General features: G+C 38.5%; 1 protein-coding gene across 1 annotated transcript in view; it reads left to right on the top strand.

Moving 5' to 3' along the window:
• LOC311085978 (CUGBP Elav-like family member 5) overlaps nt 1–23,737 on the top strand; it is a 177,858-nt gene that overhangs the window by 116,479 nt on the left and 37,642 nt on the right. The window contains exon 4 of the mRNA XM_084118598.1: nt 22,993–23,121. Coding sequence (XP_083974724.1) covers nt 22,993–23,121 — 129 coding nt within the window. The remainder of the gene's footprint in view (nt 1–22,992; nt 23,122–23,737) is intronic.

The following is a 23,737-nucleotide window of genomic DNA, read 5'->3' as shown; positions in this document are numbered from 1 at the left end:
GGTTTGGATTCATGATATTTTCACATAGGATTCACATAGTGTTCCTTTAATAATAGAACCATAAGCCCTATTCGTACGGGATTAACTTTACAAGGGTAGATGGAGTAATGTAATTTTACCACTGGACATCTGTAATATTAATGGCCATTTCGCACGGGATAAGATATCTCAGTAAAACTAGCAGAAGTGGGAGAGTCACTCGATTTGCGGATCGCCGTCACTCCTGTCGTCATGTGTGTATTACGCTGCTTATTGATATCACGTGCGCAAACACACATAAAACAGTTATGTCCGGTCGAACAATGTATTAATTAACTTCAGATTGGATTGTGTTGGTAATAGGCACTTACCTAAAGCGAAAGTTGTTTCGTGTCTCTAACAAGTGCTGTCGATCTTCTTTCTGATCTGAATGGTGTGTGTTAAACACTTGAGTTTTGCCACAGACTCGTCCCAGCGTCTAGAACGCAACTGATGCTTTTTCAAGTGTCTCCATACTTGAAAAACTGCAGAAAACTACTTTTAAACAGGAAATAATGAAATATTTACGTATGTTTACAGCGGCTCTATTTGCACGGGATTAGTATCACCTGAGGTCATTTTTCCGGACCTTTTTACTGAAGGTAAAAGTCGCCATAATCTTTACTGACGTTGTCCGTGATGATCACTGAGATGCACATTCAGACAGGACTAAAATCACAGAGAAGGTCTGGTGATTATTACTTTACCCCACCTCTCCATGTTAAACCAGTCCCGTCCGAATAGGGCTATAGACTGTAAAAAAAAAAAAAAAAAGATGGACGTAGTGTCCGTGACGTCACCCGTAGGTTTCTGAAGAGCATTTTTATAACCAAAAGTGGGCGCAGCCTGTGTGGTGAAGTGCTGAGTCCCAGCTTAGGACCCAAGCAATCCGATTGGTTCAAAGCACGTTTTATGGGTAATCGCTTTAGTGCCTGGTTACAAATCACAGATATCACTTTATTATATAAGTCGTTTGAACTATGTTATGAGTAAGGGATAATGTAGAGCGAGGCGGTTGTTATAGCGAATACAACCCCGACAGGCTGATCGGGACCCCGACGCGAAGCGGAGCTTGAATCAGCCTGAAGGGGTTGTGTTCGCTATAAACAACCGCCTCGCTCTACATTATCCTGCTTATTACATGGCTACCCACCAAATAAATCAATAATTTGACACAAAATATTGATTTAAAAAGGAGTTTATTGATTTAAAAATGATTGTATTGCTTCCGCTAAAGAAAATAGTCCGTTCCGTCTCTACGGTTAGAATCCTGCGTGTCCATAGCAACGCTCTGTTTTTCATGGCAACGGTGTGTTATACTTCGCAGCGGTCTGTTATCAAGAAATAACACACCGCATTCTACATTGGAATTCAGCCAAGCCATGTAATAACAACTATTAATGTCTTTTAACTTATATGTTTAATATACTAGTATATAACCGAAGCTATAGATCGCGAAATTAAACATTTCTCGTTCTTAGTGTTCTTTTAGTTAGCTTAGATAGTAGCATAGCATACAGCTATCCGAAATTATTAGAGATAACGTAATTTCACCATCTACGATATTTTTCGGTAAAAACCATCAATAACAAATATGATACAAGCACAATTCTGTTTAAGAATTAATTATGAAATGGACATTAATTATGACCATTTCCACCTCATAATAATAATTATGACATAAAAAGTAAAATTGTATACATTCAAAGTAATATTAATGTGCTAAAAAGTCGAAATTGACACACTAAATCATAATTAAGAGATTAAAAGTCATTCATAGAAAGGCAGATTTTTTGTCATAATTTCAGCTTTTTATGTAATAATTTTGGCTTGGTATCTTATATTTCTGAGTTTTTATTACGTAATTATGATTTTCTGGGTCATTTTTCCGTGTGGCTGAAATAGGCTTCCATATGTAGTACTATTAATAGTATAATAATAAAAAAAGATGGAATGCAAAATGCATTAAGAAAGAAATGACTGCGCAGCGTCAAATGTTTCCCGGCCTGACAGCAGATACACGCCGTGTTTTATATACATCTCTGTGCTCACTTTCTCCAAATTATTTAATCAGCGCATGCCTCACGGTTTCCTCTAAATATAGGTCAGCATGCAGAACACACACACACACACACACATGCATGGATCTGAAGTAGCTTATTACTCATACTTGGCGAGTGCAGCAACATGACAGCACAGGTGATTTGTGTAAGCTCAGGAAAAATCGAGGCACTTTAGCTGCATTATTGATGAAAATGAGTCCCTGCTGGTGTGTTTCTGTGATAAAGCTGCTGAATTAAAGGAAATGGATACATGAAAATACTCCACCGGCATAGTGAGAACTTCCAGAGAAAAAATAAGGAATAGGGAAATGAAATGAAATGGAGGACTGAAAGAAGGAGAGAATTCCTCCGAGGGTTTATCGATGACTCCATTGCGCATCCCAGATCCAGGGAAAAGGCACACTCTAATCCCCAACCGTAAAACACTACAGCAACGCTCATATAAACACACATAACAGCTGCCCGCTTTCAATTAACACATCACATCACACTGCAGGGAAGGGAAAACAACGCAAATTCTCTTAAATGATGAATCCAGTGTTTTCTAATGGCTATCAGAATGCCATTAATTGTCTCTCTTTGTATTTCTGTGTTTCTCTTTGTGTCTTTGTCTGGCTGTTGTTAATTGGGTTCGCTGGCCTGACTGCAGGACTTCACAACTGAAGCTTTATGTTCAGAGCGACTGCTCATGTAAATGAGGAATGAGTGTGTTCATCCCATTAAAGACCAGCTCTCACATCCTTCTCTTTCAGTCTGACTTTGCATCCTCCTGCGTTCCTTATAACGAGTTGCGCTGCAAAAAAAAAGAAAATGTTGAGAAAATATATATTTAGCACAGTAAGAAAATATATTAAATAAATATATAACAACGTTTTATATTTAACTCTTTCCTCACCAGCGTTTTTTAAAAAGCCATCGCCAGCGGTTTTGATCATTTTCACAAAAATATCATGGCCCCCAGAATATTTTGTTGTATGAATATCTGAACATGTAATATATCAAAGAACAGAGCCTTTGCTTTCATTCTAGCTTCATGCATTATTTTTTTAACAACACTTAAATGTGGGAAAGTTTCATAAAAAAAGCAACATTTTGAGCCTAACCTGTTAGGGTGAGAAAATCCCGTTTTTGTCAAAGACTACGTCCAGATCAGATTCAGAACGATAATCAAAACACAGATGGAGTAGATCGAGTCCATCAACACCCCCGAACCTTCCCAGTCCTATAGTGTGTCCTGGGTCCACATTTCATGCAGTAACATTAGGCAATTTTGATTTATATGCTGTTTAATGTCAATGATCACGTTATTTTACATATGCATATGGTTACATATGACATCATTCTACTTAAAATCTACTTAAATCTGGAAATTAATCTACATGTATCATTTCACATTCTGCTTCTTCTTCGCCTGTGTTTTGATCAGGAGATTCTGTACTCTTTCAGAAGATACGTAATAGCGCCCCCTACCATATAACTGTGGAAAGACGGAAAATTGCATAAATAGGCTAGGTGCACGTGGCCGCCATTTTGGATTTCGGATCAGCGAGTGTGCGGTTAGACACTTCCGGTTTCGCATTACGCCCAGTGCAGGGAGCCAGAGAAAGCCGAAATTTATCTTTTATAGTTGTTTATAGAATCAATTATCACTTAAAATACTACTAAGATGCATATTACTATCACACGAGCCAATGGCAATTAAATTAACGGATGCATAGTGAGATTAATGAATGAAATACTGTTCACGAACAGAAGATTTTATTTGACTCATATACGCATACGCAATGACAGTTATGCCTACTGTAAATATAGAGTTACAACTACGATTAGAGTTGTTTGCATAAAATGCACCGTGAACATTCACATGTTTGCCCTGTGATAGGCTACAATTTATCCATAAATACTATTTTCTCAATTCTGCATGGATTTTTACTTATTTACATCAATTGCTCGATCAATATTTTCATCACATATTTTACATTTACATTTTTTACTGTAGGTACCACAAACAATTTAATATAGGTAAGTTTGTGTATATTTTACACGTAGTACTGTATGTGTTGCTTATAAACACCAGACAGATTATTATTATTTATGAAACAGATCTTTACTCATCTCACTTGCACAAAATAAATGCAGTAATAGAAAGCATAAACGCACAGGTGAAATACACTGAAAATTATATGCATTTAAAAATTTGGTCGGGTTGAAGTCATCCCTCCGGTATCCACTTACCGCAGCGTCAACGGGCATGAAAGCTGACTTCTCTGTTGTAACGTGAAGAAATGGTACAAAACGGCACACAGCGATGAAGTGCTGAGGCTGTCACCGTCTGAAAGGCAAGTCACCTCTCGAATACTCATTGTGAAAAAAAATATCTCTGTGGTAATGGAACTCGGTCGCTGTTGTCTCTCGCTCTCGCTGTCAGATCACCGTTAGTTTTCACTGGAAGTGCTGGCCAACACACTCAAGTTCGAACGGTCGCCGTGCACGGAGCGAATTGTATAGCATAGACAGTGATTGTAGCCTATCACAGGACGAACGTGTGAATGTTCACGGTGCATTTTATGCAAACAACTCTAATCGTAGTTGTAACTCTATATTTACAGTAGGCATAACTGTCATTGCGTATGCGTATATGAGTCAAATACTTCTGTTCGTGAACAGTATTTCATTCATTAATCTGACTATGCATCCGTTAATTTAATTGCCATTGGCTCGTGTGATAGTAATATGGATCTTAGTAGTATTTTAAGTGATAATTGATTCTATAAACAACTATAAAAGATAAATTTCGGCTTTCTCTGGCTCCCTGCACTGGGCGTAATGCGAAACCGGAAGTGTCTAACCGCATACTCGCTGATCCGAAATCCAAAATGGCGGCCACGTGCACCTAGCCTATTCTCTCACAAATAACAGACATTTCCATCAATGGCTGGAAAAGAGTTAATATAACGCGATTGGGCTAGTTTTGTTAAGCATTTGTGTGTGTTTTGTTGTGTGGACCTGGCAACCCTGAAGTAAACACAGACAGTACAGCGCTGGAAGCTGCTAATGCCCATCAGATCGTGTAAATCGTTGGAAAATTAATAGAAATTATGATTGTCTAAAGAAATATGAAGTAAACATATGTAAATATAATTAATATTTGTCCAGGTATGAGCATTTTTTGACTATATACCCAGTGAAGCTATGTGAACACAAACAAACTGCAGCAGATATGTTGTTATTCTATTCAAAATATCAAAATTACTGATTGATTATTTTGCGATCCTGACATAAATTAAGAAATGAATGTCACTGCAACTGAGTTTTATCAAACATCGAAGCTGGAATCTTAAATCTTTCTAATGCTACTCAGTTTGTGATGTTTTAACCTGCAGTGAATGTTGAACAACAATAATTTGAGGCAATCGTTGTGTGTAAAAAGGTTCGATCACCACAGCAACCCCGCTTTCCCGGCGTTAACGTCATCCCCGATGGGACTGTTGATTTCAGCGAGACTGGAGTGTGTATGCGCACGTGGACCCAGAGGTTAACGCAGCCCCCGACAGAACCACTGATTTTCAATTTGCTTTCCATTAGGGATCAACCACATCAGTCCAGAGAGACCGGAGAAACCCTCATTAGTGAGTCTCTCAACGGCGTTCCCTTCATCCACATTTCACTTTCACTCACTTTTCCTCCCATTTGCAAAGAGATGCTTATCAGCCACACGGAATGAGGAGTTTTATCATAATTGCATACAAATTAACAGCAATAGGCTGATGGAATATTCAGTGCATGACTTCCACGCAACAAAAGTCCCGATGTTATAAGCTGCGGATGACTGAGGATCCGCCCCTGTCCCAGTCGGCCTGCCAGTGAAACGTTGGCTTTTGCGAGGCGATTTGCATGAAAGACCCGAATGAAATCAGCGATAGCATCAGTTGACGTGGTTGAGCCTTGCAGGACAGATGGCTGACATGTTTAACGCTCTCATTAAACACTTTGCCATGTAACCACAGCTTGCATGATTCCTTTAAGCCCTGAGAATGAGCCGTGTGTGTGTGTGTGTCCTGTGAGCGGAGCAATAGGGAATTGTTCACGGTAGCATTCATTTTATTTTGGATATAATTAGCCCACATTTGTTCTGCTTTGATGCTTGTCGAGTTCAGGGCAAGAAATGAGAGTCTCTACCAGGGAACAAAAGTGTGTGTGTATGTTTTTTAATTTGTTCCCCTTACTCCTTTAATATGCATAAGCTCCTTCAAAAGAGGTCAAGGTCATGCAAGTGCATCCCGCGAAACAAACACGACCGGCTGTTTGCCGCCTTTCACACACACTTACAGGACAACAGAATGCCTGTGCACTTTCACATTTGTAATTGGGAACCCGTCATCATGGGATGAACGTGTCTGGCTCGCCCCGATTCTTAAAACAGATTGACATGAACGATCATTAACAATCGTCTGTAGACGGGTTAATGTGCTTGTATTTGAACACTGTGGCTGTTTGAATACTTGCGTATCCACAATTATATACAGGGGTGCACATCACTTTTTTGGTCTGGTTCTCAAGGGAGCGCCTGGAGATACTGCTTGATATCACACTTTACTCAAGTCAAGTCAAGTCAAGTTTATTTATATAGCGCTTTTCACAATACAGATTGTATCAAAGCAGCTTCACAGTATTAAATTAAAACAATACATCAATGTTTGTTTCTAGTGGAAAACGTCCACGTTTGGTAATGCTGATCAATAGTATTGTTGATTGATTAATTAAATTATATATCCCCAAATATCCCCAACTGAGCAAGCCAAAGGCAAGCACACTTTACTCAGCACACTTATCCTACAAGCTGTCGTCATCACGTTCCTCTCGACTGCTCTCCTTACTGTCTTCTTTTGTCTCTGACATAGATGATGATGATGATGTTTTTTTGTATTGTTGTCACAGAAAACAGCAGGAATATTAGGCTGATGTCACTTTAAGACTGAATGCACCAAATATACTGACACACATCTGGTTTCTTTCTCAACTGTTCACTTAAGACAAAACCAAGAGAATACTTGCCAAGACGGGTATTGTGACATAATTTTCTATGTATGTGTCCATTCAAGTGCAAGTAAATGCGAAAGAGGAATAAATCCGGTGTTCGAACTCTGTCTGAAACGCGCCCCTCTCTCTCTCTCTCTCTCTCTCTCTCTCTCTCTCTCTCTCTCTCTCTCTCTGTGTGAAAGTCCTGAATTTCTCCGCCTCTTCCACGTTTAAAATCATATGAATGTGTAAAATGGCAAGAAAAAACACGTCCAAATGATAAACTTTCTCTCTACGATAGTTAAACTTAGCAGTTAATCCACGAATCACATGCATGCCGAACCATGGGGTCTGGTCCGTACGGATCACGGATCAGCTGCTATCCGTTACACTCCTAATAATTAATTTTTAATTATCAATTATTCAATTATCACACACTTATCATCATGATTGATATCTTACCAGAGATGGAGAAAAATCCTCCTCCAGGAAGTAAACTTGTCCCTGTCCCCAAAAATGTTGGTACTTAAAAGCGCTTCACTCCATGTTTTCTGTAACGCATCGTTTATTTTTACCACGCATGCGCACTTGCACACCAGTTATGTGCACCCCTTATATAAGTACAGTGTGTGAGGAAATGTTTCGCACAAATGTTTTCAACATTGATAATGAGAAATGTTGGTTTTTTTAGCAGCAAATAATTTCTGAAGGATCATGTGACGCTGAAGACTGGAGTAATGATGCTGAAAATTCAGCTTTGATCACAGGAATAAAAAAAATACATTTTTAAACAAATTCAAATAGAAAACATACATTTTCATATTATGATATTATTACTATATATTTGATCAAATAAATGCAGCCTCGGTGAGCATAAGAGACTTTAAAAATCGTTCTGACCCCAAACTTTTGAACATTTACGTATTTCGGAATATTTTGCTATAATTGTATATATCGTTCACAGTTATGGCACTTTTCCACTACACAGTACCAGCTCGCCTCGACTCGACTCGGCTCTGTTTGGTTTTCCACTGTGTAAAGTTGTACCTGTACCTGCTTCCAGGTACTTTTTTTCGTACCACCTCCGGCGAGGTTCTGAGCGAGCTGAGGCGATACTAAAATGTGATGTGAAAACACGGCAGACTGCTGATTGGTCAGAGAGAATCGACACTATTCACTGCGTCATCATTGCACGCGCCAGACGGAGTATCCTGAATAAAAAACAGCAAAAACAAAAACATCCAAAAACAGCATACACTCGATTTCCTCCATTGTCCTGTGTGTGTGGGTAGCGGGTGTGTGTCGCGTAGACGATTAAGTCACGTCAGTTTCCTGCGGCGTCACTATGACGACCAGGTACTATTGTGGAGGTACTATCTGCAATGGAAAACGGAGCAAAAAGTGAGGCGAGTCGAGTTGAGCTGGTACTGGTAATGGAAAAGCGCCATTATAGTCCATTATCTACTCTTGGACCTCATATACTTCTTGCTTCATTCTAAAGCTTTTAAAGTGATTCATCTCAGAGCAAGTTTGTTTGGTTCATGGCTTCGATCTTTTCTGAAATGCTTATGGAGAAATCAACAGGAGAAACTGGGTGGTCACTGTTACGAACCGTATTCCAGTCCACATTTTCACGCAGACTCAAAAGCAAAGGTTGCTGGCTGGTCTGAGAGCACCATAAGAGTCTTAACATGCTGGACAATTTAATTTGGAGTTGATATTTGCAGTAAAAATTCATCCTGTTGCTGTGTTTTGCAACAGAGACAGAGAACCACCGGAGAACAGACACATATGTGCGCCTCTTTATCTTCTGTCTCTGTCGCTTCCTCTTTGTGTTTTATGAGAGCTGAAATTGTATTTGTGGTTGAAATGAAAATGATATGCAGAGACACAGTAATTATACATAATGATTTTTCCCAGCAGGCTCTAGGCTGCCCATGCCATTCCAAAGAGACACACTGCAGGGATGAGTGGCGAGAGAGATTCGTAGAAAATTACAGAAAATGGTTTTAATTATTTTGCTTCAATAGCATCTGTCTGTTGCTTTCACATAAAAGCTCCCTGGGATACAGTATTGCCGTTTTTTTAATCATAATCTAAATGAAACACCTTCCACCCTCTTTATTTTCCTGGAAAACAGAGTGATGAATAGTATTTCTCCATCTGGAGTCGTCAGGCGTTCAGAGCTGTTTTCCGACATGTCTATCCTGTCCCATCATGCCGTGCGCCTCCGCTTTTGCTGCGCTTTTCACGCCGTTGTGTGATATTTTTGGTCAGGTGCAAATTAGCGTGAGACGGGATGTAAAGAAAGAGCGTCACCGTACTCTGAGAAACACGACAGTTTACAGAACAGAATCACTTCTAATTCAGAGGGTTTTTCTGGCTTATTTCATTTAAAGGAATATTTCACCCATGTTCTGTAATTCACTTTCATTGTTCTGCTTTTAAACCCTCCAGCATGCTTGAAAAACAACTTTATGATTCTGTATTTTATTTTTATTTTCATGGGGTTTTTTTATATTTTGTTTTACAAAATATAAATTTACACAGAAAGGGTGATTCTGTTCCCTATTTATATATATGAAGAGTTCAGATGCAAAAGCCTCTAAGTGCCGTCTATTATTCTAGAATGATCATTTTTATCAAGCTTGTATATTTAAGTTCAGTAAATTCACTTAAATGGCAATGCAAATTACCTATTAATTGTCATTTAAGTGAAATTACTGAACTTTAAACGAGCTTGATAAAAATGATCATTCTAGAAGAAAATTTCTATGCTTTTGCATCTGAACTCTTCATATATATATATATATATATATATATATATATATATATATATAAAATTTACGCTAGGCATCCATTGAAAGTGTTTTACTGTAAATACATGTTCTCTTCTGTTTCTACAAACTGAGGGACAGGTTTGAAATGATTGTCTGTGGTAATCAACAGCATGCCACAGATGTTGTCAATAGACATTAAGGGGGAAAATGTCCCAGAATATTCCTTTCATTTACCCCAACCTCCCAATCCTGATTTTAAAAATGCTAATTAAGCGGTACAAACATAAGGCAAATGTTTCTCATTATATACAGTGGCTCTCTATAGTCAAATGAGTATTTTAACAACACACTGGGTCATAAGAGGACTTCATTAAACAAGCTTCTGTCATCCTTTTGCATGTTAAACAGTTACCACAGACCCCTTAAATCCAGCAGGGGTAATTGGGGTTGTTACAGGCTGATGCATGTTGGCTAAGAGTGAGTGTTTCCTGAGATAAATGGAAGATGTAAGCGCTCATTGATCCGGCCAGCGAGGAGCGTGAAGGGCAGGGAGACGCCCGGATTTACGTCTGTGAAGGGAGCCGTTCGGCTGGACGGTGAGGGTTTTTGAAGGAGAAAGACAAAGACAGAAAGTGCCAAAGCAAAAAGCCATTCAGAGATCAACACAAGACTGAAACTTTGATGGTCTGATGTTGACAAAAAACCTCCCTTAGCAGAAGCATCACAGCCAGACTTTTGACCAAATCTAGGCCATGATTGCTTGTTCTGATCAATAACTGTCCATTTAGACTGAAAAGGGCCGTGTAGTCCCTCAAAACCACTTTTGGCTTTCATCAAAGTCATGCCCACCATGTAGTTTCTTCCGGACTGAGAAACACACATGTAGACATGAAAAACCTTTCCTCAAGTGTTCAGTGTTTGTCAGGTTTGCATGCTCCAGTTATCCCCTGCTGGTAGATGCTGTAACTGCACCATTCTGCTGCCAAAAAGGATCTTTCTTCCTTCATGGCCATTCAAACGTATCTGTGCATTCTTATGAAATATCCATTTTGCAGTGTGCAGATTGGAGCATCTTATTTTAAGAAAGCTCTTGGCATGCATCTGGTGCATCACTAAGTCTGCATGAATCTGTGCTACTGGCAGGACTGACCTTACATAGCTGTTTTCTACTGAATAAAGTGTGTTTTAGAAAGATCTCTGGTCCCTCTGGTTGTTTGTCATGTTGTTAGTTTGAGATGGGGATCCTGGGAGATGTTTTGGTAAATGAGCAGTTTCAGTCCTCTGTGTGTGTGAGAGATTCACTCGAGTCCTTTAATAGGAAATAAATGTTTTGAGATGGAACCATTTAAACATTTGCTTTAAGTGTCCATCCTATTCTTGGATTCATTACACCTCAGAGAAAAGAGCTGGAGGCAAATGCCTGCACACCCAGAAACCGATCACTGATGTGTATTAGATATTATAAATCATAAATGATTTATTCGTGCACATCATTATTATTTTTTTTAAATTCATGTGCCCTTTTAATCTTTCATCAAAAATAATTGCCCTTCCCTCTTGCAGCAACATCTCTTCTGTGATGATGTGATGTGGGCGGGGCAACCTGTCACTCACATGAGATCCACCAATAGCAAACCACAACCATCCAACCATGCAATCAATTCCACTTGGATAAAATCAAGTCCCGCCCCACATTTGTTCTTGATCCAGAAGCCGTTTCGCTCTGATATTCGTCACAATAGGCAAGAAAGGACTAGCGAACTTCTGACTTTAAAGTTCATTAAAGGAACAGTTCACTCAGAAATAGAAATTGTCATTATTTACTTCAATTATTCATCTTTTGTATATGGGTTTGAAATAACATGAAAGCAAATAATGACAGTAATTTTTATTATTTTTTTATTTTCTTACATATTTATATATATATATATATATATATATATATATATATATATATATATATATATATATATATATATATATATAAAATGTTTTTTATAAATAATAAATTATTTTATTTTAATTTTTCACATTTTAGTCTAGGGGAACTGTTCCATTATTTTATTTTATTTTATTTTATTTTATTTTATTTATTTTATTTTATTTTATTTTATTTTATTTTATTTTATTTTATTTTATTTTATTTTATTTTATTTTATTTTATATGTTGCAATTAAATATGGAGTTGTCTACATGCTGTATGCGTGTATGTGCGTGATAAAGACTGTTCTCTATAATCATCACCCATAAAATACAGAGGCAATTTAGAGTTTAAAGGTGTTCTTTGATGTGGCTTGGTACTCAGCTGGACTGCTGTTGTGCATCACACACACACACACACACATACACATACACATACACACACACACACACAGAGAAGCAGAAAATGAAAGTCTTTTATTTTGACAAACCATCTGATAAATGATTGTGAAACGCAGATGAAGATGGAGGATGATGTTATAGAATAGACAAGTGTCTATTTTAAGTGTCAATATATTCACTCTCTCAGACACACATACAGTATAACTGTGTTGACATGTCCAGACAGCCTTGTGCACTCGTGTGTGTGTGTGTGTGTGTGTGTGTGTGTGTGTGTGTGTGTGTGTGTGTGTGTGTGTGTGTGTGTGTGTGTGTGTGTGTGTGTGTGTGTGTTGTATACATAGTGATTCCTATCACAGCACATGTCAGTTAATGATAATATGAACAAATGCATTCATTTTCTCTCCATATTTCCCTTCCGCACAGATTCATTACAAGCCTCTATTGCTTTTCCTGGAGCGCATGTGTGTGTCCGCCGTGTCCATGAGCATCTCTGGTCCCTCATAAGGCCTGTTGTCAGTTTGTCATGACGATGATGGATGGGAGAGCCCGTCCGCTCTGTCTCTTTGACTCGAGTGTGAGTTCATTCATGTTAAAGCAGCGCTGGGCTCTCGGTGGAATTCACATCTCGACTCAGAGAGGTCTGCGTTTGGAGACCAGGTGTCAGCGCACTGCACATCTGTCAGTGCACATCCATAAAAGACTCCACGTCATGCACATTGATGCTTATGAAACCTGTGAAATGCTCAAATTTCAATTTTGCTGTAATACTAAGCAGATGCAAAATATTTAGTTACAAATTGAGTGCACCATGCAAGGCATTTATAATTCACTGTGCTATATTGTATACTCGCACTTTTTTGAGTTGCACATTTTCTTTTCTCATTTTAACCTTCTTTTGATGGTTTTTGGAAGGTCTTGGTTATCTCTAGATCTCATTTTGAAGGATTTCATAAAGCAGGGGTTATTTTCATAGGTTACTTTCATTTGGTAGTATCTTTCATGATAAATTATATTAGACCTTCATTAACCTTGCCGTAATTTTTTGACCTTTTAGATAGATATTTTTGTTGTGTCACTCATGTCATATTTGCACTGAAGTTAAAAACAGGGTATGCAATTTCTGAGAGGCTAGCAATAGCGAACTAGCTTTGAAAGCATGAGATCCCGCCCTCTCTTCAGAGCGTCTCCAAAGCCACGACTCCTCTTAAACACATGAACACACACAGCAGAGAGCAAACAAAAGAGTCACGAGAGACGGCATTAAACTACCTCATGTCTCAAAGCACATAACAGTAAAATAATAAAGAACATAAACAACTTAAAGAGCGCTGACCTGACTGCTGCAGATTCATTTCAGCGTTGATAGTGTTGACATGTAAAAACATAAATAAAAGTCTGACATCGTATCATTGCATTCGGACCGAAAAAAGTTTGATCCCGAGACTTCCACAGAAAATATATACAGTTTTAAAATATTTAGACAACTTCTATTATTGATGTTAAACGGGTGGTATAATGCCCTTTTCACAAGGTGTAAAATAAGTCTCTGATGTCCCCAGAGTGTGTGTGTGTGTGTGTGAAGTTTCAGCTCAAAATACCCCACAGATATTTGTAGCATGTTAAAGTTGTCACTTATTGAGGATGAGCAAAAACACACAGTTTTTGTCTGTTCCTTTAAATGCAAATGAGCTGCTGCTCCCGGCACAGTGGGCGGAGCTTCAAGAGCTTGTGTTCTTTTACCTCAAACACACATGCACTGAAAATTTCAAACACTTTTAGCCTTTTATGTTCAAACCGAAGTCAGACAATGATGGAGAGACTCAAGAAGAAGTGACAACATGTAGAAGCAACAGGACATTTCTGAATGGTTAGTTGGTGAATTTATGTAGCTTATATGTAGTTATCTTCTAGTCATTGATTAGCATATTCTGTCATGATAATCTATAAATAGTGTTCCGGAGGCGGGGTTTATGTAAATTTTAGGGTTGGTGATGTCACTAACCCGGGAGGAATGTGTGTAGTCTCTACCAGCCGTTTGTTGTAGTCCTTAAAAAGCGATTTCTTTAAAAGCAAATATCTCCCTTTGCTTTGAACTTTGTGCGTTGTAACTTTGCAGATGTTGTTTATGCTCAAACAGCAACATTACACACTAACTAAAGTTAGAAAAGTGAAATCATAATCAACCACCCCTTTAAGAGAGTTTCAACCAGTATTAAAAAAAAAAAACGTTTCTGAAAAATCAGGGCTGTCCCATTCATGTGTGGCTGTCCCATTCAGGCTGTCCCATTCAGTGTGAGGTAGTGGAAGTGGGGGTCTCCCTCGGTCCGTGGACTCCAATAACAGATATGCATAAATTACAGAGCCCTGCACATGACATGCGCGAAAAAAATATGTACACGATGATGGCTTTATGTATGTGAGCGTGTTAAATTTGTGTGCACAGAATTTACAGCAATCAAACAAACTAATATATATTTCAAGATTATTTATACAGTATTGTTATAGAAATGTATTACCATATTGTGGCAGTAGCTATTTCCATTTTCTGTGTCATTTGAACACAATAATAACAACTGAAAATTCCTTATGGAACCTCCTGTAAAAGTGTGTGTATTATAGTTGTATTGTCACCACAAGCTCACTCTATTCCCAGGGAGCGGATGGGTTGATATAGTATAATTACACTCCAGCTCTGAGCGGGACCTTCCCAGCAGGCCATCTGAGACGGGAGCGTGTGCGAGTGTGTGTGCCGGGCTCAGCTGGGGACGAGAGATTGAGCTGATCTTGTTTTATAGAGATCTCGGATAGATTCCTCTGCTAGGATGAATATTTGATCCTCCTCGGGTCTGAAATGACAGCATTACAGGTGCGTCAGAACATTTGCCATTCTGTTTCTAGTTTCTAGGACACGCACTCCTTTCTCAAAACTCGCACATCACCCAGGGTTGACATGATGCCGACGTTTCAGTGGTTCATAGCAATGCCAGAAGAACATCAGTGTGGATACCACAGCAAAACTAATCTAGAGTTTCAATGTAAATATTTACAAAGTAAATGAAAGCAATTATAAGAAGCCTTCAAGTGTTGTTCACAGTAGTAATCTTTGCTTACGGCTTTTTGAAGATAATTTTTTGAGACAAGTAAACAGCCAGTAAGAAATTAAGGAAAGTAATAGATCAAATTAAAACAACAACAGCAAAGATAAGTTAAACTGTCAGCATCATTTTTATACTTGCTAGTACCGATTACTAGCAAGCATTTTAATATTATTTATAGTATTTATTAATGTTTTGAATTAGCTTTTATTTTTTATTCTATTTTTTCAGATTTCATTTAATATGTGACCCTGGATCACAAAACCAGTCACATGTCGCATGGGTATATTTGTGGCAATAGCCAACAATACATTGTATGGGTCAAAATTATCGATTTTTCTTTATTTCGATATTACGTAAAGATCATGTTCCATGAAGATATTTTGTAAATTTCCTACCGTAAATATATAAAACATTTATTTTTGTGAGTGAATGCTGCACAATCGTGAACATAAATGAACAATTTTAAAGGTGATTTTCTCAATGTTTCGATTTTTTTGCACCCTCAGATTCCAGATTTTCAATAGTTGTATCTCTGCCAAATATTGTCATATCCTAACAAACCAAACATCAATGCAAAGCTTATTTATTCAGCGTTCAGATGATGTATAAATCTCAATTTCTAAAAATTGACCCATGTGACTGGTTTTGTGGTCCAGGGTCACATATTATTTATGTACTTTTGTCATTTTTATAGGTTTTAAATTTTATTTAGCTTTATATGACTATGATATATCTCTGAAAGTTGTCTAGCTTATTTTTCCAGGTAACACTGAAGGAGTTTGAGGTATGAAATGATAACGCAGGCCGAATCCAAGGTCAGCCCGCATAAACAACAATGTTGAAGATTGGAGATTTTAAGATAACACTTCCATCTAATTTTGCACTCATTTTACGTCAGTGTATGTTGGACTGAAGTTTCATGAGTGATTTATGTTTCGTGGTTTTGATCAGAGTTTGGACTCGAGGTCAGAGGTTAATCAGAGGTTTAAGATTCAGAATTTAAACTCCGCCGCCTTGTTTCTCTCCATGTGAAACGCTGACTGTTCTCCTCGCAGATTAAATGTTTCTTTGTCTGCACACAAACACACTCGCGAGCCGGTTTGATTTCTGTGTGAGGAGCAGGTTTATACTCCCGTCTCAGTCGAGAACAGACACATAAAGACTTTAAAGCCTGAAATCACGCTGTTCTGCAGATTTGTAACGTTCCACCTGCCGGTCGGCCTGTCCCGGATCCGCAGCTGTGAGGAGTGTGTGTGTCGCGGCTGTGAGGAGTGTGTGTCGCTCCTGCTGTCTGTTAAGATTAGGGTGAAAAGGGCAGCTCATATATTCCTGTACGAGTTGTTGATGTGCGGTCAAAGATGATATACAGATGAATTTTGAGCAAATATTCTATACAGGTTTGCCAGACACACATACATAATATATATAGTAATATATAGTAAAACCTTGATGCATTTTTGCTCCTGATTCTTTGATGAATAGAAAGTTCAAATGAACAGCATTTATTTGAAATAGAAATCTTTTGTAACATTTAAAATGTCTTTGCTTTCACTTCAAAATACCAAAATCTCATTCTTTTACCGATCATCTGGTAGCATCTGATGAGATGTCACAGTGAAATGCTTTATGGATGAGGAACAGAGGGATGAAGTGTCCGAGCGCTGTTGAATATCTCAGCGTTTCGCTGGAGTCTCTGTCCGCTGCTCTGTCATCATCAAACGCTGTTTGACAGACTCTAATGTCTCCTGATTTATTAATAAAGGCATTTATTTGATCTGCGGCGAGTTTTCTGTCAGTCTGAGGCAGGCCGAGATTACACACTGAGCCAAACACTGTGCGAGTACGTGTGTGAAATCCTGTAGATATTATTTCAATGTGCCGAAAGCAATATTTTTACAGAACAGCGTGGAAACGTCCCACAGATTCAGTGAAATACGTGTCCTGAGATCTCACAGCTGTGTGTGTGACGGCCCTACGCCCTGCGCAATCCACCAAACACACTATTGTTCAGCCAATCAAAGAGTTGTTCTCAGCTTGTCAGTCATTTTGTATGGAAGCTTGTTTCCGCCACGGAATTAAACCATTTTAAACTTTTTATCTCACAACTCAGACTATTTTTCTCATAATTGCGAGTTTATATCACGCAATTCTTACTTTACAACTTGCAATTGCAACTTTATTTAATGAAATTCTGACTTTATAACTCACAATTGCAACTTTATTTAATGCAATTCTGACTTTAGAACACGCAATTGTGAGTTTATATCACACAATTCTGACTTAACACAATTCTGACTTTATAACTCACAATTGCAACTTTATTTCACACAATTGTGACTTAATAACTCGGAATTGCAACTTCATTTGACACAATTCTGACTTTATAACTCACAATTGCAACTTTATATCACACAATTCTGACTTTATAACTCACAATTGCAAGTTTTTATCACACAATTCTGACTTTATAACTCGCAATTGCAACTTCATTTGACGCAATTCAGACTTTATAACTCACAATTGTGAGTTTTTATCACACAATTCTGACTTTATAACTCACAATTGTGAGTTTTTATCACACAATTCTGACTTAACACGCAACTGCAACTTTATTTCACGCAATTCTGACTTTATATCTCGCAATTGTGAGTTTATATCACACAGTTCTGACTTTATAACACGCAATTGCGAGGAAAAAAAATCAGAATTGTGAGATAAAAAGTCGTAAAATTACCTTTTTTATGTTTTATTCTGTGGCGGAAAAAAGCTTCCATAATTTTGAGCGTTTCAGATTTGCTGAAATGGGATTTTTGAGAGATGAGACAGTTTGTATGAATAGCTAATGCTAAAAACATACTTCACACAAGCATGCAGTTCAACGTTAATTTGAACTAGATTCTCTTCATTTTAGTGCCACTTTTGGCAACACTGAGAATGCATTTATGTACTTGCACATTTCAGAATGCACTTCAAGCATGCTTAAAGTCACCATGAAATCAAAATGGACAATGATTGTTTTTTTATGAAATATTACAGAATTTATTATATATGATTTATCCATGCACATCATTATTTTCTTTTAAATGTGCCTCGTAATCTTTACTCAGAATAACTTCCCCTCCCTCGTCTCTTCTCTCCTCTGATGATGAGGGCGGGGCAACCTGTCAAGTCACATGAGATCCACCAATAGCAAACCACAACCATCCAATCAATTCCCCAATGACAAAATCAAGCCCCGCCCTCATTTGTTCTTGTTCGAGAAGCCGTTTCACTCGGATATTCGTCACGATAGAGAAGAAAAGACTGTACGCAACTACTTTTTCATGCCGACTTTAAGTAGAAGCGTTTGCGTTCACTTCTTCTTGGGGTCTAGATGGTGGAAGCCAACAATAGCTCCAGATGTTATTCATGTTATAAACTCATCCTTCAGACGATGTCCACACACACACACACACTGCTTCCCATTTTTACTCCAAACCCCAATGGCACGTTTTAAACGTGTGTGTGTGTGTGTGTCCTTTATTGCTGAAGAGGTCTTGAACATTAAAGTTCCCTCCGGCACAAAGAAGCACAGCTCAGGACTGCACACGTTTAACTCATCCTTGCATCATCTCTCCTTCCCTTTCCCACTTTTTCTCATGTCCCTTCAGCCTCTCCCGCTTCTCCGTTCTCATTTCTCTGATGCCTTTCTCTCACAGAACAATGGGTTTTTCCTCACACATTAATGCACATACTCCTAAGAAATAAAAACGAAATCTTATTTTCAATGCTAGAAAACCTCTTTAGAGTAAATGTTACATAAAGGTTGGTCATCACCTTCCTATCACGAAACTATTATAGTTTTTATTGATATTTTGACTGTTTTTTGGGGGGGTTTACATTTTCCATTTTCCATGTTATTTTAGTACATCAAGTTAAACTAAATGAAAATGAGAAATGTTTTTTTGAAAATGAGAAAAAAAAATGTGTTACTTGAAATAAAATAAACGTTACCTGACATAAAATATATATAAAAAAAACGTAAACTTATTGTATTTCAGCTATCTCAGCTAATAACTTTATTTATATCGGCAGTTCTAAGTATATACAAGACTAGTAGAGTCCACACCACAACTGCACAGGGAAACAATATTATTAAATCACATTCAGAACGATTTTATTTTTCCAACTGGTGAACGATGAAAACATAGACATCAAATCCGTCACTTCCTCTTGAGGTGCCGTGTACACGTGTGTAATGCAGATCGCTAGGCTTCGGAGCAGAGCTGGTGTGTGTAGATTGCCACGGACCCCTGGGAGGGAGGGGCTAACAGATTAGACTCATGAATATTCAACATGCTAATGAGAAGCAAATGAAGGGGTCTGTGCGGATAATTAGAATTGTGGCCAGCAGGATCTGGCACGAGAGAGCGAGAGAGACGCTTCAGTGGTCTAATATAAATTGTAAATATGGTGTCTCTGTAGTATGCGTTTATTGACGGATAAGGTAATTTATCTGCATCATCAGCAATTGAGTCTGTCTGTCAATCAAAGTGACAGTTCCCGAGAGGAGCTCTTTATTGCGCACAGGTTGCCCGAGAGATTCGATGGTAAAATACTTTCTTCTGTCCCAGCTTATTATGCGGAGACAACTTTTAAGTAAGGTTGATTTCCCACACTGTGACTGTGTGCTGTTTGTGTGTTTCAGCATCTCAAGTAGAGGAGGCAGGATTAGCTTTAGCTGAACGTGTTTAGGAGTTGTTCAGTTCCATTTGGCTCCACTACTAGTGCTGGAATTGCACTCTTCAGTGAATGAGATCTCCGTGTTTCATTTAATCTTAATATTGCTCCTAAATTATAGTTCAATAAGAGTATATAGAGCTATAAAATGATTGTGGAGCAGCTCAGATCATTTGAGTTTATATTGATATCCCTGAGCCACTGTTGCTATTGTTAACTATAAGATATTTAAAATTGTTTTCGGTAATTTAAATAAAGCTGAAATAAAATTATAATAGCTAAATATAAATATTAGATTTAAAAAAAAGAGTGAACATTAGAAATTGTTAACTAACTTAAATAAAATACTGTAATTTAAATTAAAATGACTAAAACTGAAATAACAATAAACTAAAGAAATATTTAAGAGAAACTAATAAAAATGGCGTAACACATTACAAAATTAAAATGAAAACTGAAAATATTCAAATAAAAGTGAATTCAATATATTAGTAAATAAAAACTATTATATAAATAACACAAAAATAGCAGTGTGAGACATTGTTGAAATCTTCTTAGAAACTCGAGGACACAATGTGAGATCAAGAGAAACGTCTGAGAAACAGGAGACTTGAGCAAACATGTCCAGTTATTCTCCATATATTTCTGTTGCTGCCGAGGAGACACAATTGTGATAATAAGGATATGTTCACACTTGTAGTTCATTTGGTCCTGACCAAAAAACAACAACAAAAAAAAACATATTCCTGGTCCGCTTAGCGTTCACATTGGCATTTTAATAGATACCGAACCTAAAGTCATGTGAATAAATTCACAATCTGATTGGTCGGCTTTTATAGTGTATATTTTGCGACGGAACTTACCGAACAACAATGCTGTGTTCTGGGATAAATGCGCTCGTTGTGTGTGTGTCGCTGCATATGATGGTATTCTGACCAGCTGAGAACTCGTGAAGAGCTTATGAATGTGTAAAGGAGTCAAAACAGCGTCAGGAATCCCTCCGTCACACAAACCAAGATCTGCTGTGAGGAGACGCGGTTCTGATGCCTGAACTGAACTGTGATGAGCAACATCTCGACTATGATGAGAAAAACAGGTGTGCTTAAACAATCTGTCCTTTTTAGTGTCTCATCTTCCTGTTTTTGGTTCGTTTACAGTACATGTCATGCGATCCGCACCAGAGTTAGTTTTGAAGCGGACTGAGACTCATCTTTTCAGCTTGTTTGGTGTCACCAGGGTTCAGATGACACGTCAGATGACACGTTCACACTCATTCAAATGAAGCGCACTAACAGAGCAATCGCACCAGGGTTCGTTTTAATCCAACCAAACATGCATCAACACCCTAAAGAGATTACACTGTTTCTCTTTCCTATGAGTCTATTTCTAGAGAGCGTCAGCGCCAGTGAACAAAGCAGAATTTCTGCGTATTGCCTGGTTTCAGGCTGTGTGTGTGTGTGTGTGTGTGTGTGTGTTTTCTCTCATTAAAGGCTACAGGTCAGAGATCCGCAGCACTGCAACTCAAATGCAATAGTCTGCAACCGGCGGCACAGAAAGATGGAGAGAGAAAGATCTCAAAGACTTACTGCCTGCAAAGCACTGAACCCACACACACGCACACACACACACACACACACACACACACACACTCACAGATGATGCAACTTGGATTCAAGGGTAAACAGCGAGGGAATGTGTGTTTGGATGGTAAAAGCGCGTGTGTCGCTGTGAGATGTTTGTATGTATGAGTGTCTCAGTGCCGAGAGTCTGTTGATTTATACATGCTGTGTTGGTGTGTGTTTATTTTTATAGCTAACACAAGCAGTGCATCCACAACTAGACTAAAACTCTGGGCACATATCACACTACAGCTTAAGGAAACTGCATATACATCGACTTCAATTGGGATGGTGCGTGGCAAGGACAAACACAAGGATTTGAGATTCACAATCTGATAGAGACATCCGACATCCACCGACCAATGACAATTTGAGATTGGTGACTGGCACGACTCTCGTAATTCCCCTTAAAATTCCCCTTAAAATTAATTATATATAAATATATGTATATGTAGAGAGAGAGAGAGATGGGTAGATTACTTACAAATTGTAGTCGGTGACTGATTACAATTTACATGACGAAAATGTTTGGTTAAAACGTAATATAATCTATTACAAGTACTTAATTTTTGTAATCTGATTATGTAATTCAGATCACATGAAATCAGTCACTACCCCACACTATATATATTGTTTGCTACAGCTAAGTGAAAGCTTCACAGTCGTAACACATCCCAGAGGAGAGGTTAGTGAAGGATGTGCAGCCTTTACTGTTTCCATCAGGACCGTGTGTGTGCGTGTGTGTGTGTGCGTGCAGGTTTTGGCCTTGCGTGGTACTTGATGGCGTTTTACTGCTGCTTTATATAGATCCAGCTCCCGTCTGTGTGTCTGGTGTTAGTGTGTTGCTGTATATAGCTCAGTGCTGATGGGGACACACTCATAAAGATGATAAAGTGTGCTGTGGCGTCAGGCCTGGACACTCAGAGAGTGTGTGAGTGACACTCAAATGCATAAAATCACTGCTTACTATACAATTCAATCTTAATTGGGAGCCTTTTTGATTGATTGATTGATTGGTTGGTTGGTTGGTTGATTGATTGATTGATTGATTGGTTGATTGATTGATTGATTGATTGATTGATTGAAAGTATCAGCTCAAAAGAGTCATTTGTTCATCAGTATCATTTGCTTGTGTCGGACTGTATGTTTACTATTGAGTGTAGATGCAACAGAAAGATGCATTGTTTATTTATTGTTTTGGGATTATTTGACAATATTCAGGGTTATCCTTTCATCACATTTGATACAATTAATACGTTCTGTCCTGAGGCCTGCAAAATTCGACTGTGAAAGCAGATGAAATCTGAGATGATCCAGTAGAAGTTTATATTCTCTCTTTGTGCTTGTATTTCAGAGGACCGGAAGCTGTTTGTGGGCATGTTGAATAAGCAGCAGACGGAAGAGGACGTGTACCGCTTCTTCGAGCCGTACGGAGTCATTGAAGAGTGCACCGTATTACGAGGCCCTGACGGAAACAGTAAAGGTGAGTTGTAGTTCTCTCTTCAGTATTCACAGCAGTTTTTGTGCTTGCTAGTGAATGACATACATCCGCGTGTTCTCGTCAGAGATGTGTTTTATATTCTGAGCAGTTAAAGAATAGTGACCTTCTACAGAAAAAGACAAAGTCAAAACAAACAAACAGAAAAGCAGCGTTCAACCTTGAGTACCGTAGCAGAAGTGCTGTCATTTACACATTACATTTCACCGCGTCAGTCTATTCAAACACGCGCACGTCAACCCGACGCTCCTCTGAAACACTTAGTGATTCTCATCGCTAACACAAGCCTTTCCGCCGCAGGGTGCCGATATCACCTGACAAACCCCGGCACAGGCCAGGCTGGAGTTATTTACTCAGACTCCAAACGCTGCGTTCATTAACACACTGCAAGAGGGAAAAGTGTCAGAAAGGTCAATCGTGTTTGAAATGTGTGAAGAGGGAATCGACGTAAGAGATTTTGAACTCAACATGAAAGCATGAAGGTTTGATGATCAGCAGCGCGTCCGATCACATGACCCTCCACTGCACAGATATGCTGTGATCAGGGCTTCACATTAACACCCGCCAAATGAGGGTGTATTCCAGTGGTGGCGTGTAACGC

The sequence above is a fragment of the Abramis brama genome, assembly GCF_963993115.1.
Source record: "Abramis brama genome assembly, chromosome: 7".
In the NCBI taxonomy this organism is placed as follows: Eukaryota; Metazoa; Chordata; class Actinopteri; order Cypriniformes; family Leuciscidae; genus Abramis; species Abramis brama.
The sequence above is the reverse complement of the archived record's forward strand: the minus strand, read 5'-3'. Positions and strand labels throughout refer to the sequence as shown.